Source organism: Nothoprocta perdicaria, unplaced genomic scaffold, assembly GCF_003342845.1.
Source record: "Nothoprocta perdicaria isolate Ctin4 unplaced genomic scaffold, notPer1 scaffold_112, whole genome shotgun sequence".
NCBI classification, from domain to species: domain Eukaryota; kingdom Metazoa; phylum Chordata; class Aves; order Tinamiformes; family Tinamidae; genus Nothoprocta; species Nothoprocta perdicaria.
This window is the reverse complement of record NW_020454228.1, coordinates 1,555,835-1,571,725: the sequence shown is the minus strand read 5'-3', so window position 1 is coordinate 1,571,725 and position 15,891 is coordinate 1,555,835. Positions and strand designations below refer to the sequence as shown.

The 15,891-nt window shown below is 39.8% G+C and overlaps 1 protein-coding gene across 2 annotated transcripts in view; it reads left to right on the top strand.

Moving 5' to 3' along the window:
• RPS6KA3 (ribosomal protein S6 kinase A3) overlaps window positions 1–15,891 on the top strand; it is a 69,271-nt gene that overhangs the window by 3,844 nt on the left and 49,536 nt on the right. For both annotated transcript variants that reach the window (XM_026051972.1, XM_026051964.1), the window contains exon 2: window positions 8,639–8,695. In XM_026051972.1, coding sequence (XP_025907757.1) covers window positions 8,639–8,695 — 57 coding nt within the window. The remainder of the gene's footprint in view (window positions 1–8,638; window positions 8,696–15,891) is intronic.

The following is a 15,891-nucleotide window of genomic DNA, read 5'->3' as shown; positions in this document are numbered from 1 at the left end:
GGGGGGGGTCGCACTGCTGGGTGTTTTGTGCCCTGTTCGGTGCTTTGTGTTTCCCAGTTCACCTCTTCCTTATGTGAGATGCTCAGTTCATCATTCTGAATTACTTCATTAGTTTCATTAGGATATTGGCAGCTCTAAGCATGTATTTTTGTTCAGCATAACTTACGTGATATTTCTCACAACTGAGCATGTTATTGAAACTAGATATAAGCAGATTGAAATGTTTAAAGGAATGATTGTCTTTTCTGTATTGATTGTGATCCATTATATCAACTGTAGCTCTTTTCTCATTGGAAATGAGCAGTTTATCACTGTAATCTAAAGTGCATTTTTAATTATTTCTGCACGGCAAAGAATATTAGCTTTATTGCTTAACCTACCCTGGCAACGGGCAAAGTTGGCTGCTCTAGGAAGTTGTTCAGGCCATTGTTTTATCTTTCAAATACAATTCATAACAATATTCCAGCTGTAAAACTTTTTGTTCTTACCTGAAGAACAGCTTAAACTTTGCAGGGTTTTTCTTCTGACTTAATGACTGTGCCAGGTTGGCTAATTTAACTGACAAAGCTGGAGAAGCTAGAGTCTCTCCAGGGAATCTTTTAAGGTCAGGAGAACTGAAGCTGTGGATTATTGCAAGCGTCAAACTGTCGCGCTTGCGTACGTAATATTATGTTCTCTCTTGCTTCCTTATTGTCTGAGTTGGAATTTAAGTGCTTTCCCCCCCTGGAAATGGGGGAGGGAGGATTCTGTTCAGCAGATGGGGAGAAGGAGACTGTGCTGCTCAGTGACTCGCAGCCCAAGGGGCCTGTTCTAGAGGGAGGGCATCGGCCCTATTGCCAGGGCCTGACTCCGGTAGCAGAAGCACAAAGTTGCTGCTAGCCCCTTCTCACCAGTAACTCCTGCCACATGCTCCTTTTGAAGGAAGGAGCCCCCTGCGGTAGGTCTAGAGCCACGTTTACCCTTTCTGGAGGAAATGTGCCTCTCTTTCAGAATTTGTATGAAACTGTGTAAAACATGGCATGTGTCTTCTTAAAAAAAAAAAAAAATAAATTGCTATTGTCTGCATCTGTTTTCTAACATAAATTCTAAGATTCCAGTTCTATTAACATTTAAAATAACATGTTAATTTGTTAGAATGGTTCCTATTTAAGCATATACAGAATATATAAAGAAAAATGATTTAAAATGTACAGCAAAACCTACCTTTAGTAGGTAAAATCTTACCTTTTTCAGTTAATTCTTAAAGTTGGACTTCTTCATCTTGGAGGCTCGAAAGTTAGTATTTTTTTGATGTAATTAGAACATGGTGAATATTATTATATAAGATGGTTGCCAAAGAAAGTTACTTCTAGAACTTGGACCTGCATATTAAGGGTATTTTTTTTTCATTTTTCATTTAATAAAGTATCTTCTATCTCTTGTCTTCCAGCAGTTTACAACTGTTTTATAGTCAACTTGGGAAATACTGAAGCTTAGGAAATTAGGTAGAGCTGCTCCACAGCTCAGTGTCTTTTCTTAGAATAATTCATTAAAATAGCTAAACTACAAAAAGCCTGTAAATGGGTAGTGGTTTAATGGACCTCAGTCTTGAACTACAGCCTTTAAAAAAGTATTATTGTTGTTATTTTACAGATGTCCTTGAGTCTTTTATAATAGCCCCTTGCCTGCTGTGTGAGGAGTCGCAGCGCACAGCCTTGCTGCTCTCGCTGCCTTGCAGCCAGGCTCGCGGCGCCCTGGGCTTGCGGGAGGCATTGGGTGCACCTGCTTTCCTGGGAAAACCCTGCCTTGCCAACGGGTTTGTTGACACAAGGTGCCATAGAGTCCCTCACAGGATAATGTGTGCAAGCAGAGAGGGAACTTCTGTTCTGCTGTGTGCTTCAAGAGCCTGGATATGTTAAAGCGGTTTCTGCATAATGTTTATTCTTCTATGTTGGAGGGACAGAATAGGAGGTGCGACTTTTCTTTTTCTAAGGCTGCTGGGCAATTGTGTGGAGTGTAATAATTTGCCAGCAGTGTAGGCAGGGAGCTAAGTGAAAATTTTCCTTTCCTCTTTCTTTCCTGAGCAAGTGAACATATGTTGTTTGGAGCTTGTTTTAGCTACAGAGAGTTATTGGCCTGGACAAAGAATTTTATGATGCTGTATATCCGGCATCCCGGATACTACCATGGTACATGTCTGACTTTAAGCTGAGTTAATTCAGAGGATTAAACTGGCTGAGGGAGGCAAGTGTGTTTTGGGGGGGGAGAGGTATTTTCCTCCCCTCTTCCTGGCCTGTCTTACCACAGGGTTGGACAAATGTCAGTGCCAAGGCAGGAATGGTGGTAGAGGGGACTGCTCTGGAGCAGCAGCTCGGCTGTGCCAGTAAACTGCACTCTTAGTCATTTTATGTAAGAAGGTGGTGGTAGTGTAATGTGGTTAGGTCTTGGGAAATGGATAGGTTAAAAGTTGGCCAGATATTTCCTAACTGAAGAGACCTTGGCTTTGTACCTAAATAATTGCATATCAATGGCTTATATCTGAGGTTACTTGTGTACATAAAGCAGAAGTGTGAGTATCCTGTTGTTTTTCTTAACATGGAGCAGAAAGAAATTAGTTGCCTTAGTTAAAAAGTTATAATAAATTACATGTGATTGAGGGCATTTGTAGTGAGTCTTTTATATAAAGAAATAGTTGTAGTCATTTTCTGTTTCATAAAAATTGTTTTTGTTTTTCTGAAATTTGTAATCCTTTATACTATTTTTAACATGATATATTCAAAATCTGTTGAATATACAATGTTGAGAGGTAACAGCTAAAGAAATCTAAGGTAATGTTAGTTCACTTCTGCTACTTAGGTATATAATAAGCTTATCAGGTAAGGGTTTAGGTGAGTGCTCTGGATGTCTGTGGCTTCATACTTGGGGAGTTAGGGCTTAAGTCATTTATTCAGATCCTATTATAGCCTTATATTTTAGTTTAGCACTCAGTAGGTTGTGAAAACTCCATTATTGGAGATTTAAGAAGGGATTGGGCATGATGTCTTGTCACTGACATTGTAGGAATAGCTGATCCTGCTTTGGTATGTTGAGATACACTGGGTGACCTCTCAGTATATAGTAGGAATGGCTTTTGCTGAATATAGTTCCACAAAGTGCCTTATGTTACTAGCAGCCAGTTTGCTATGAAAACATTTCTGTTGAGATATTGTGTTCAGTGCTGCTTTGAAGCAAGTCAACAACATCGTTAGGGCTTTACTCAGTTTTAGCACTGCATGGCTTTGGGAGCTTATCTAATAGTTTAGAGCCGCTTGAAAACACAAGAAAGTGTGCAGATCTTCATATGATCGGTGTTTTGTTGACTAAATAAATAATACCGAAAGTTCTTGTATAGTTTGAAATAAATATTTTTTGAATACTAAGCTGCTTGTTCACATTTTTAGGAACTCTGCATTAAGTATAACAATAGTATGTTAAAAGTCGCTGTGCGAGTCTGAAAGTTTGACAGCTCAAAATGAGGAATAAGCAGGGAAAAACTTTTCAAATTATTTGAGTAAATTTAATTATAATCCCAAAGCATAGTTAAATCAGTATGTTAGACTTACCATTGGCATATTATAATTTTTAGGTATTGGTGTTTAAATAAGATGATTCAGACCTTTTATCTTGTCTGCTTACTTGCGTGCTCAAACACATCATTCTGCATTGATGTACAGTTCGTAATTCTTGCTTTGTCCTGTTACGAGGTTTAAGAACATAACATTTTATTATATCTTAATTTTCAATTCTTTTAAACAATACCAGTTACATGGGAAACTCAATATAGTGCTAACAGAAAGCAAACTTGTTACTAACTTACAGGCTCAAGACCATTTTTAATCACTAGAAAAAGCTAAGATTTTTTAGTGGAAGTGTCATTTTCATGAGGGGACTTGAAATAACTGACAAACAACGTCGGGTGAGGAAGTCAAAATATTTGGCATAAGGGCTAGTTAAACATCCCAAAATAGTCTAGCAATAGTCTAAACACAAAGCGGAGATGGTTTGGGGGAAGAAGGGAAAAGATATGCGTTGGTGTCTCATGAAGTTTAGGGGCCAAACTGATGTCCTTCAGCAAAAGAAACTCTAGCTATAAAAACTGAAGTAAAGTTCAGCAAGGTAAGACAAAATTAAAAAGACTTTGATTAGTGAAGAGAATGTAGATAGTAATCTAAGTCTAAAAGCTTCAATTGTATACTGTCTGTAACAGTACCTGTAAAATTAAAGGGGGTAGGAAAAATATTACAGAAAACCCACTGTTATACATTTAATATTTCAATTAATGCTGTAGAAGTACCTGTAGGAGAATGTCATAGGGATAACGAGTACCTAATTTTATTACAGTAAGGTATTCTGCAATGAGGAGATAGCATCTGTCATGGCAACTTGAAGTTATATATTTTGGATACAGGGGCTATATGTATGTAGGCCGAGTGCCAGTCAGATGAACAGGTGAGGAAAATGCTGAGTTTATTCTGCAAGTGCCCAGAATAGTGCGATCTTACCAGGCTGTGATGAATCTGTTGGAGCTTTATTTATTAAAAAAAAAAAAGTGACTTTAAAGACAGAGAGACTGTAGGTAAATATATATTCAAGTGCATAGAATGCAGGATGTTTCTCTTGTTCCAAAAAGTGATTAATTGATTTGTGGGTGGAATGTGGGCTATATTTCTTGATGTATTATATGGTACAGAGGGTTTAATTTGATATATATCAGATTTGCTTTGTTAGAAAGAACTTTGTGAAATCAATGCCCAGACCTATCCCACTACTTGCTAGCTTTGGTTCCTCTCAATACAGTTATTTACAGGATTGCATTAAAAAATAAAATGATCTGAATTAAAAAAGACATACACAACAACCTTAAACTGCATTTTAGTTTCACTAGGGAGATTATATAACTGAACTAATTCTACAAGTTTGGTGGGATTGAACCTGTAGTTTCTGAGAGCTAGAAATACTGAAGCCTGATTTCCTGTTTTGTAGTGCAGTGACTGTTGTGTCAGAGGTTATGTAAGCTCATAAGGGGAGGCATGCGTAAACCAGCTGCCTGGTGTGGGTTTTCTGATGTTTGTTTTATGCTCAAACAGGGAGCTTGTAGGATCCCTCTCATCTTTCTTTTCGCATGGCTTCAGGAAAACATCAGGAACTTAGCTGTGTTTGGGTATTTCTTTCTACCAGTTTAGTGAAATGTGGTGGCAGGGTGCGACTTCTGGACAATACAGCATGGCTGCATTCATTGGAAATGGGAGTAGGAAGCGGTATTCAGGTGGGCTGGGGGAAGGTTTCGTAGCTTCCTTTTTATAAGGGCTGCTCACATTTATTTCATGGCACAAACAGATTGCTGACATGTTTAGGGGGTGAGCAGACGCTTTCTTTTTGCTGTGAACCAATTTTTATATTATTTCTTCTACAGCTGTTCTGCTGTTATCTCAGTTTTTGATGCCCACTGCTTTTGGACACAGAATACTGGAAATAACCTTTGTTTCAGTCTTTACTTAACATCTCACCACTGAAAGGGAGCACAGGCAAGGATTGTTAGAGTGCCAGAGTCTGTCTTTTGAATTAGGCCAATCTGCACATGTGAAGTACATAGAGCTTTATCCTTTTCTGCATGCATTGCATCTAATCCCAATCTGCTGTCTCATTGAGGCAAGTCTGTTCAAGTTAGTGGCTAGAGCAAGGCTACAGCTGCCGAGAGCAAACTCATTTCTCCATGAGCTTTCCTCTTAAGGTTGTCACTGACCTCCTTTCTCCACTGTGATTTAAAGTGGCCTCTTCCAGTGTGAGCCTTTGGGCCTTAGAACTTAACTCACCAACCATGTGATGAACTTTGCAGAGTATCTGAGTGCGCAGCTGCTTTTCATTTAAACCAACAAACCATAAATTATACATACATATTCTTTACCTTACGTGGCGTGGCCAGTTCTAAGCAAAACTGGTTCTTCCATCCAGGGACTTCTTTAGCATAATCATTGCTTGAGCAGACTATTTACATAGATCTTGCTAATCCAGTGATGAGGCTCAGATGTGGCCACGAGACCTATGTGCTTGTTCCTATGGCTATGAGTTCGTTCATAGTCCTAGTGCATGTGTTTGGAATTTATAATTCAGCAGGGGAAAAAGCACTATCGAGTGGCACAAGATTAAACAGGAGAACCATGCTTCACAGAACACTTCATTTGTGATGCAAAAGTTTGTTAGGCTTTTTTTCTGGTGGACTAATAAAATACAGAGTGTTGGTGAGGTTGAGGATTAGGGCTTGTTTTTAAGGTGTTCCTCTCTATCTTGTCTTTGAAGAGAGAGTTTTTCCTTAAGCTTCTGACAGTGTCTTCTGCTTTCAGCTATGTTTCAGCTGCCTTAATAGCAAATGGAAGAACTTCAAGCTTTGTTTAGTGAATTCTTGCTTCATTTGCAGTTAATGTACTTTATTATCCAGCGGGATGGTAGTCATAGCAAGAAGCAGTGTTTCTCACAGTTAACGTATGTGTGGTTCAGAGACACAGGGTGCCGTGTTCCAGGCCTCTATCTGAGACCATCGCTAGTTGATGGACACTGTATCCTCCTTTAAGGTTAGAGTTGTTTGTCTTGTTTGTTCTGATGTTTCCTTCTCCTTGTTTTCCTATTGACAAGTTACTTTGTAAGCTGTCTTGTGGCATGGATAGGCTATGGAGATGTGTAGCTAAAGTATCAATGTTAATTTAAACATATGCCGTAGACTTAGGAAAAGGCAAAGTGTGTTGCTTTTTGGTATTCTGTAAATGAGCTCATTAGAAACATTTATTTCTGTTAGCTTTATGATCTTCTGACTGTTAGTTTAACTTTATTTCTTTTTAAGAATAGAATAGTCACTGTGCTTAATTATAGATGCGAAAGTTTAGGTCTTAGTAAATTAAACAGGAAGTTTTTTTTTTAACTTTGTCTTATTAAATAAACCTTGTTTTCACAGTTGGGGGAAGGTTAATGATGAGCACGCTTAACTCTGAGAGTGTATAAAAAATATTGGCCAGTGTAGTAACCTATAATAGGTAGTGCTGGTTTCTTACTAGTCTCTTCTCACAGAAAAATGATTTCTAGTCTCCAGTACCTTTTTCTAGGTGATTAGGGTGAGAGATGTGAATACTGCACTGGAGACAGAATCAGCAATTTCATTTCTTTTTAAGTTGATGTCATATTTGGATGATCTGTGGTTTTTGTGACCTAGCTTTGTCTAGCTATGTCTTTTAGCCAAAGCTACAGAGTAAAAAGCTTGGAGTAGATAAGTGATAATCATGTGAGATTGAGCATTCAGTATGTTTGGCATATTTGAAGATCGGAATTTATAAGTACCATTAGATCTACTATGAGATCTTCTGTTTCGTATGAAAGTGTATCCAGCGCCTTACAAACTAGTAGACTGTATTAATCCTTACAGAAAAAAATATGCTGAGTGTTCCCTACAAGAAGTCTGCTGACAATCTGAACCTTGGGAAGGCAATTGTGGAATAATGCAGAAATCTGCCCCATTTATCAATTTTTGAACCCTACTTAGCAGCTTTTTTTTTTCCCTTTTCATCATCCAAAAGCTATCTGCTCTTATATTCATTAAGCTTTTATATTTTAAGTGATTAAATTCTACAAAAATAGATTCATTAGCCCTTGTGTTCTCTATGGAAATGATACATAAATGACCTAACACTCTGCCCTCGGTAGTAGAGGAACACATGGTAATTGCTTTTGATATTTTTTTCTTCTGTTTCTGATGGCAGTTGAATTGAATTCTAATTAAATTGCATGTTTGATGTATGGTAATCCCTTACTGCACTTCACAAATTAAGCTGTACCACGACTGCTCCCCTCTCCCTCCCACCCCCAACAAATGAGTTCTAGTAAGTTACATAAGTGACGTCATTTTGAGTTTTTCTGGGAAAAATGCCTTCTAGAGATTCTCCAAGTACAACTGAGAAACAACAAAGAGAGCATTTATTGACCAATAAGGAATTGATGTTTGTGTGTGTTTGGTTTTGTTTGTTTTGTTTGTTTTTAACCACTGTGCTGAAGCTTCATATTTGAAAGCCTGTTTCCTTATGGCCTTCTAGAGTCATTATTAAGAAAATACAGGAGGTAATTATTTTTCAAAGAATAGCCAGCAGCCTTAAGTGCTGTACTTAAGGCTTTATGAGGATGTGCCATGGCTATGTATGCTCCTGAAGTAGTCATTGCAGAGAAGAGGCTGAGTAGTGCCATGTAAGATGTTGGTCTTGAAAAGAATCCATTTTTTGTGTTCTTTGTGGCATTTTACTGTCAAATTTTGTCAGGTTTGCCTTTTTTGTAGTAATTATATAGTGGGAAACAATGTCTGGCTGTGTAGTAGTGGGGCCTCCAAAGCCTCAGTGTGTTGGATATCTCTTGCTGTGATTTGGTCCAGTTTGATAACGCATGAGAATCGGCCTAAGTGTCACTGTAGTGTCAGCAGTGTACCTGTTTTCTGTGTTTGCTTTTTTGTTCTTTAATTTTTGGAGTTTGGAGAAAAAGAGCTCCTGATGCTGTAGAAAAGCATGCTGTAAAAGCATATCTGCAACACGTTTCTGTCGTTGGTTTCAGTGTTTCTAGTAACTTGCTGTGTGTCTGATGTTTTCTACAGAATGGACAGCAAATTGTGGATGAACCAATGGGAGAAGATGATATCAACCCACAAACTGTGAGTATATGGTGGGCATAGTAGAAATGTGCAGTACTGTGTTGTGATGCATTAATGTCACTTATTTGGCAGGCAGGTTGTCTCTTTCCTCTTGCTTCAGTTACGTTGCAAGGTGTAACGTAGGATCCTGATGGTTCCAAGAAGCTCTTTGTCACCGGCTCTTCTCTGCTTTGAGATCCAAAAGAACTTAGATGTTTTCCACAGTGTTTTCAGTATGATGCAGACTTTTCTATTGACATAAAGCTAAACATGGTAGAAAATAGAGTTGGTATGGGGGAGTGAGAAAATTTGATAGCAAGATGTGACTGGCTCACATTTCTGAAGAGGGGAGGGAGTTGAGTTCCTTTCCTCTTACCTTGAAAACTTTAAAAATAGATAGTCCTCTTCTACTAAACATTTGTTCCACTATCAGTGAGCAAAGCATATGTCTTGTTTTCTGTTAGTCTCATCGGGGCGTAGATGAGAATATTTTATATCTGCAAGTTCCAAAGTGTGCCTCATTAACAGTGCAGACTTCAGCCATGGTCGTGTCACAACAACTGATTCTCTTGTGGTTAAATTCCTCCCAGATTCCTGTGTACACGCATGTGCGCTTACTGCATGAGATGTGTTTCTTTGAGTGACAGCTACTGTTACACTTCACATATCAAAGTAGAAGCGGAAAAGCTATCACCTCTGTTTTTCTGCACTGCCATAGTTACCAGACAGATTTCTTGGCAGTGTCTTTCTGTGCTATTTTGTTGTCAGCATTAGTCACTTTTTCTTTTCCTTCTTGACCTGGTTAAAAATAGAATATATACATAATTCTTCAGTAGCCTGAAAGAGTCCTTCTTTTCCCTTCTCTAAAGATTGTGAAGATGATGCAGAACCAAGATAAGTTTTGGGTCCTCTTTCTGGACTTCTCACTGAAAAGTCTTAGATGTCACTGCTGTTCTCGAGTGGGCTTCAAAGCAGGTTGACTGAAGCCAGTAGTTTAAGTCTTTCTCTCTGTGGATTACCTTTATGCTCTTGTGATGCTAGGTTGCCTAATTTGGAAATGAAGAGATTTTCTGTTTATCAGCTCAGAACTAGCAAGACTCTGTAGCTGTTGGTATGGAGTTACTTGAAGGTGACAGCTGTAGGTATCAGTTTAGCTGGTTATTTAAGATGCTCCCCCAGCTCAGATAATATGCTAACTGCTGACACACATGAAAGCTTTCAGAGTGGTGACATAGCTGAAGGCCAATGCTATTCTGTTAATGTAGATGTTGAACTTGTGCTGTGGTTCAGTCCTTGCTAGTAAGTAAGGAGAGCTGCGAGCCAGGCCACCGAGCTTTTTAGAACAGATATAGAAGCTGAGCAACCTCTCTCAACCAGAACTGGCAAATAAATGCAAAAACACAAAAGTGGAGTATCTAACCATCTTTTTTCTCCTTCCTCATATATGTATTAATTTTTACCATCTATTAATTGTAGAAGTGGGTGAGGAAGGGCTCTGAAGCTGTGATTTCAAAAGCCGTATCAACCTACGCTTCTTGAATAGGAGGAACTGCTAAAGAGAAGCTTATGGACAAGAAAACTAGTTATCAGTCTGTATAGTTTCCTTGTCTTCATGTCAAATCTGCATTTTACAAAACTCCGTAAAGTGAAGATGCCAGTAAGTTTCAGTTTCTTTTGGTGATGCCTGTGGCTTTTTGTCAGATGTGAAGGCAGCCTTCACGTTTACTTTTTTTCCGCCAGTGCATGCTGACTTGCCAGTAAGTAGGTCTTGCCAATTAAGTGAAACTTCTAGAACTCTACATTTGAAGTAAAATATATCAGATTTCCTATGGTTGTATCGCATGTTCACTTCTATGCAGTTTGCATAGAAGATGCTGAACTCTGTATGACTCCTAGCCATCCAGGGTTCCCTTAGCTAAAGCTGGGGACAAAGCCAGTTGAGATGCTGAGTGGAGTTGCCTTTACCACATTTAATAAATAAATTAATAAATATTTATTTTAATATAAAAATAATAGATGTATAATATGTATCAATAATAGATGTTGTTCTTAAGCAGAAGAGACTAGCATGAAAATTTGGAGATTGCAAGCCTGCATTATATGAAAATTTTAGATTCTTCCTTGCAGAAGCAAGGCTCTGCTGTCTGTGACACAGAGTGAAAAAACAGTTTGTTCTGGTGTTTGCCATGTAGACTATCGTACTTATCTGCAGTGCTTTTGAACTGCTGTATCTCTTTTTCAGGAAAGCTTTTAAGTTTAATTAGAATGTTGGTAACAGCAGTGAATCAACTGAAACACCTGTTAATTTATTTTGACTAGTGTCATCATATGACATACCTTATTTTGAGTCTGTAGCTTCACCTTATAGCTATTTTTTGTAGAGTGTGTGTGTCTGTTTATTTACTAAAATTATATCCTCTTTGATCAAAAGTAAGTTGATGGACTGCAAAGCGAGTTGCATAGCTTTGTATGCCTGTGTATGCCTGTTTCTGAGGAGTCTAAGAGCCTGTGTGGTTCAAAGTCCTGCTCTTAAAAGAGAAATCATTCAGTGATTTAGTTTTATTACCATTAATATACTGACTGTATCTGGCTTCACAGCTTGCTGTCAGCGTTTTATATTTGATCTGTCTCTTGATCTAGGTACAGCAGAAATCAAACATAAAAAGACAACATCTGGCTGAAACTTGACCTAACATGAAAACTTAGGTGAAAAATACTGAGAGGGGGAGTTATCTAAAGCCTTTTATGTTGCTACCTTTTTCATTCTTGTGCTGCCTACCAATGTTTTGTTTACTTGTGTCTCCGTAGAGATTGACCAGATATAAATTGTTTGAGGCTCTTGCAACTGCGATGCAAGAACTAGTACTTTTGCTTATGATTAAAGCTAGCCAGAAACTGCAGCTGGCTAACAAGTAGCTTCCCATTTTTCAGACAGGTAAAGAGCATATTGTGCATACCACGTTGGTTCTTTTGTTCTCATACCTGGATTCAGTTCTGTTGTTTAAACACTCCTGCTGTTGCAATGTCATCATGCTGTACTGGCTTGAGCATGATTAATGAAGATACAAAGACACTCAGTTCCAAGAATCTGTGAAAAGTTGTTTTCAGCATTTTTTTTTAAGTTATAGATCACCTTGCATACATTTCTTCAGTGATCTGCACAGCCTGCTGGTTACTTGATTACTTTTGACCTCTTCCTGCCTGTATTTTATTTAATAATAATAATAATAATAAAAAAAAACACAAGTAACTGGGATGAAAAAATAAAGCCTACCTCCTATTGGGAAGGCTGATTAGTTTTAGAGCATCTGACGTTGTTTCTTGTATGCTGGGTTAAAAGTTGGATTCTGTTTAAAGTCTTAAATGTGTAGAATTAAAGCATAGTTGGTATTAAATACAGCAAAATCATAAAGCATTTCATTAAAATCTACTGGTATGATGGAAAAAATAGCAGGAGCATGACAGTCGTTGAGACTATTTTAAAAACTTAACTTACCTAACTAAAACTATAGTTGGTGGGTAGTCGAAAGGTCATATAAGAAATACAAGGAGAAGAAAGTATTTACAACTGTTTGGGTTTTTCTTAACAAAATCAGAGAAATAAAACTGTTTGCAATAAGTAGAGAAGAAAACAATGTGCTTTGTCTTGCCTGATAGTGTTCTAATAGAAAAGGCTCAGGAAAATATCTTGGAAAATGCTTCAAGATAGGTTAGTAAAATAATTCATGGCATGCAGGCATATAGTTCTTTCATCTAAGGAAATAACTTACTTTGACAGTAAATAGATATAATGTTGGCATTATATACACATTGATATGATATGATAGACCGTTATGCATGCTTATATGTTCACACAGGCACACTGCAGGTTTTATTAAAGACCTATAAAATGTTGGTTGACCTTAAAATCATAAAATATTGTAATTTGCTGTATAATAGTTGACATCTCGGACTGTAAAGAAATATTGACATTAGATTCACAGGTCTTATACAGCATATGGAAAATTAATGGACAAATATGTATACACACACACACCCCCTAAGATAAAGCCAGTAAGGTTCACAGAATGACAGAACAGTTAAGGTTGGAAGGGACTGCTGGAGATCAAGCCCCTGCTCAAGCAGGGTCACCTACAGCATCTTGCACAGGATTGTATCCAGGCAGATTTTGAATATCTCCAGGGAAGGAAATTCTACCTTCTCTCTGGATAGCCTTGTTCAGTGCTCTGTCACTGTCACAGTCAAGAAGCTTTTCCTCAAATTCAAGGAGAACTGTCCAAGACTCTGGCACCATCCTCTTGACAATACCCTCCCTTAAGGTATTTAAGTACACTGACAAGATCCCCTCTCGGTCTTCTCCAGATCGATCGGGTCCTTCTCTCTCAGCTTTTTTGAGTGGGACACAATACTCAAGGTACTCACCAGGGCAGAGCAGAGAGGGTGGGGAAATCACCTCCTTTGACCTATTGGGAACAGTCAACTTAATGAACTCCAGGATGCTATTAGCCTTCTTGGTCACAAGAGCCTATTGCTGGCCTTATGGTCAGCTTGTCAACCATGACTCCCAGGATATCCTCTGCAGAGTCGCTCTAGTCTGTTTCTGGTGCCTGAGCTGATTCCTTCCTGGATGCAGGACCCCACACTTCCTGTTGTGGAACTTCCTGAAGTTCCTCTCTGCCCAAAACTCCAGCCTGTCTATGTCTCTCTGAATAGCAGCACAGCTTTCTGGTGTGTCACTGTTTCTTCCACTTTTATCAACATCAAGCTGGCTGAGGGTGCACCTTTCCCCTTCATACATGTTATTGATGGAAATGGGTTGATAATGGTGGAACAAGATAGGACCCAATACTAACCCTGCAGGGGCACCACTAACTGCAGATCTCCAACTAGGTTCAATGCTGCTGCTCACAACCTGCTGAGCTAGTTCTGCCCTTCAGCCCATATCCAATCCACCTCCCCATCCATTCATCTAGCCCACGCTGAGTTAACCTCTGAGGATTTCCTGGGAGACAGTGTTGAAAGCCTTGCTCAAGTCAAGGTAGACAATATCCACCATGCTCCCCTCACCTACCCTGTCAGTCATTCCATCGTAGAAGGTCATCAGAATGGTTAAGTGTGATTTCCTCTTGGTAAGTGAGTACTGACTATTCCTGATTGACGACTTTTCTTCCTTTTGCTCAGCGTCAACATTTAGGATGAGCTGTTCCATTACCTTTCCAGGGATGGGGCTGAGGCTGTCTAGTCTGGTCCTCATTCATACTCTTGTTAAGGAACTGGAGTGACACTGGCTTTTTTCCAGTCCTCAGGCACCATTCCAGTTCTCCATGTCATTTAAAGATGATAGAGAATGACCTAGACACATACTGGCTCCCTCAGCACTTGGGGATGTATCCCATGTTTCTGTCTAGTTTCCCTAAATTATCAAATTATCTCTAACCTAATTCTCTCCAAATATGGGGAAGTCTTCCCTTTTTCTAGATTTTTCTCCTGTCTCCAGTGTCTGGGCTTCCTGAGGGCCGACCTTAGCAATAAAGGCCGAAGGAAAGGAGGCATTAAGTAACTCTGCCTCTTCTGTGCCCTTTGTAACCAGGGCACCCACCCCATTCAGCTGCTGACCCACTTTTTCCCTAGTATTCCTTTTGCTACTGATGTATTTGAAGAAGTCCTTCTTGGTGTCCTTGACACCCCTTGCCAGATTTAATTCTGAATGGTCTTGGTCTCTGTTACCATGAAGGTTGAGAACACCTAACGATGTTCCTGTATTGCTTCTGAGTCCCCTGTACCTTTTCCTGCATTCTTTTCCCATTTGAGCTTTGCCAGGAATTCCTCTCATCTGTGCAGCTCTCATGCCCACTTTGCTTGACCTTTTATTCATAGGAACACACCAGTTTAGAGCTTGGCAGACGTGATACTTGAGTATTAGCAAGCTTTCTTAAGCCCCCCACCTCGCTTACTTATATGTCCCCAAAGCATAGAATTCCCCCAAGTGGGAAGGCCAAAGTTTGCTCTGCTCCAGCGTTGTGATCCTCCTTATTGCCCTGCTTCCTCCGTGCAGGATCCTGACCTTCACCATCTCATGGTTGCCGTGGACAAGGCTTTCCCCAGTGTTCCCGTCTCCAGTCAGACCTTTGTTAGTGGCAGGTGCAGCAGCACACCTCTCTTCAGTGGTTTCTCCACCACCGTGTCAATAAGTTATCAGTGATGCTCTGCAGGAACTACCTGGACTCTTTGGGCCTAGCTTTCCTTTCCCTCCAGGAGGTATCAGATTAATTGAGGGCCCCCCCCCCATGAGAACTGGGACCTATGATCCTAAGACTATTTCCGTCACTCTGTAGAAGGCCTCAGTGACTTCCTCTTCCTGATCAAATGGCCTGTTGCAAATATCCCTAGTGGTGTCACCCATGTTAGCCTGCCCTTTAATCCTTATTCGTAAGCTCTTGACTCGCTCTTCATCCACCCCTAGACAGAGCTTGATATAGCCCAGTTGCTCTCTCACATACAGGGCAGCTCCACCACCTTGTTTTCCCGGCCAGTCTTTCCAAAAAAAGCACATAGCCCTCTGTGGCAGCGCTCCAGTCATGTGAGCTGTCCCACCGAGTCTCTAATTGCAGTGAGATCATGGCCCTTCAACCGCACACAGATCTCTAATTCCGCTTGCTCCTTCCCGGTGCCGCTTGTGTTAGTGCACAGGCACTTCAGAGAGGTAACTGAGCCCGCAGGTTTCCCAGCGGGAATGCAAGCGGATTCCCCATAGCCATGTCCAGGACACGTTTCCCTCGTTGCGTGCACGCACTGACAACATCCTGACTGGAGCCACAGTTTGCTGACTGCCCTGGCTCTATAACCTCCCCTTTCCCTCATTTTTCTTAGTTTAAAAGCCTCCTATCCAGGCTCGCCAACCTGGAGGCAGACACGCGCGCTGCTTGGTGAGGTGGGTGCCATCTCTCCCTGATGATGAAGAGTTGTATTGAAGAATGTGTAGTGATTTATTACCTGTTTATGTGGAAAACAAATTGAAGGAGCTTTCTTTACAGCCATACCAAAGCAATTGTTTGAATCCATGATATTACATAATTTGGTATAACACCATGTTTGTTGCTAGATAATAAGTCATAGTTTTAGTTAATACCTGCGGAGAATTTGGTTATTTAATGAAAAAGGTCTAAGTGAGATTGTTTCTTTTTCTCTATCTAGAGTACAGATATTGAGCTAGGACT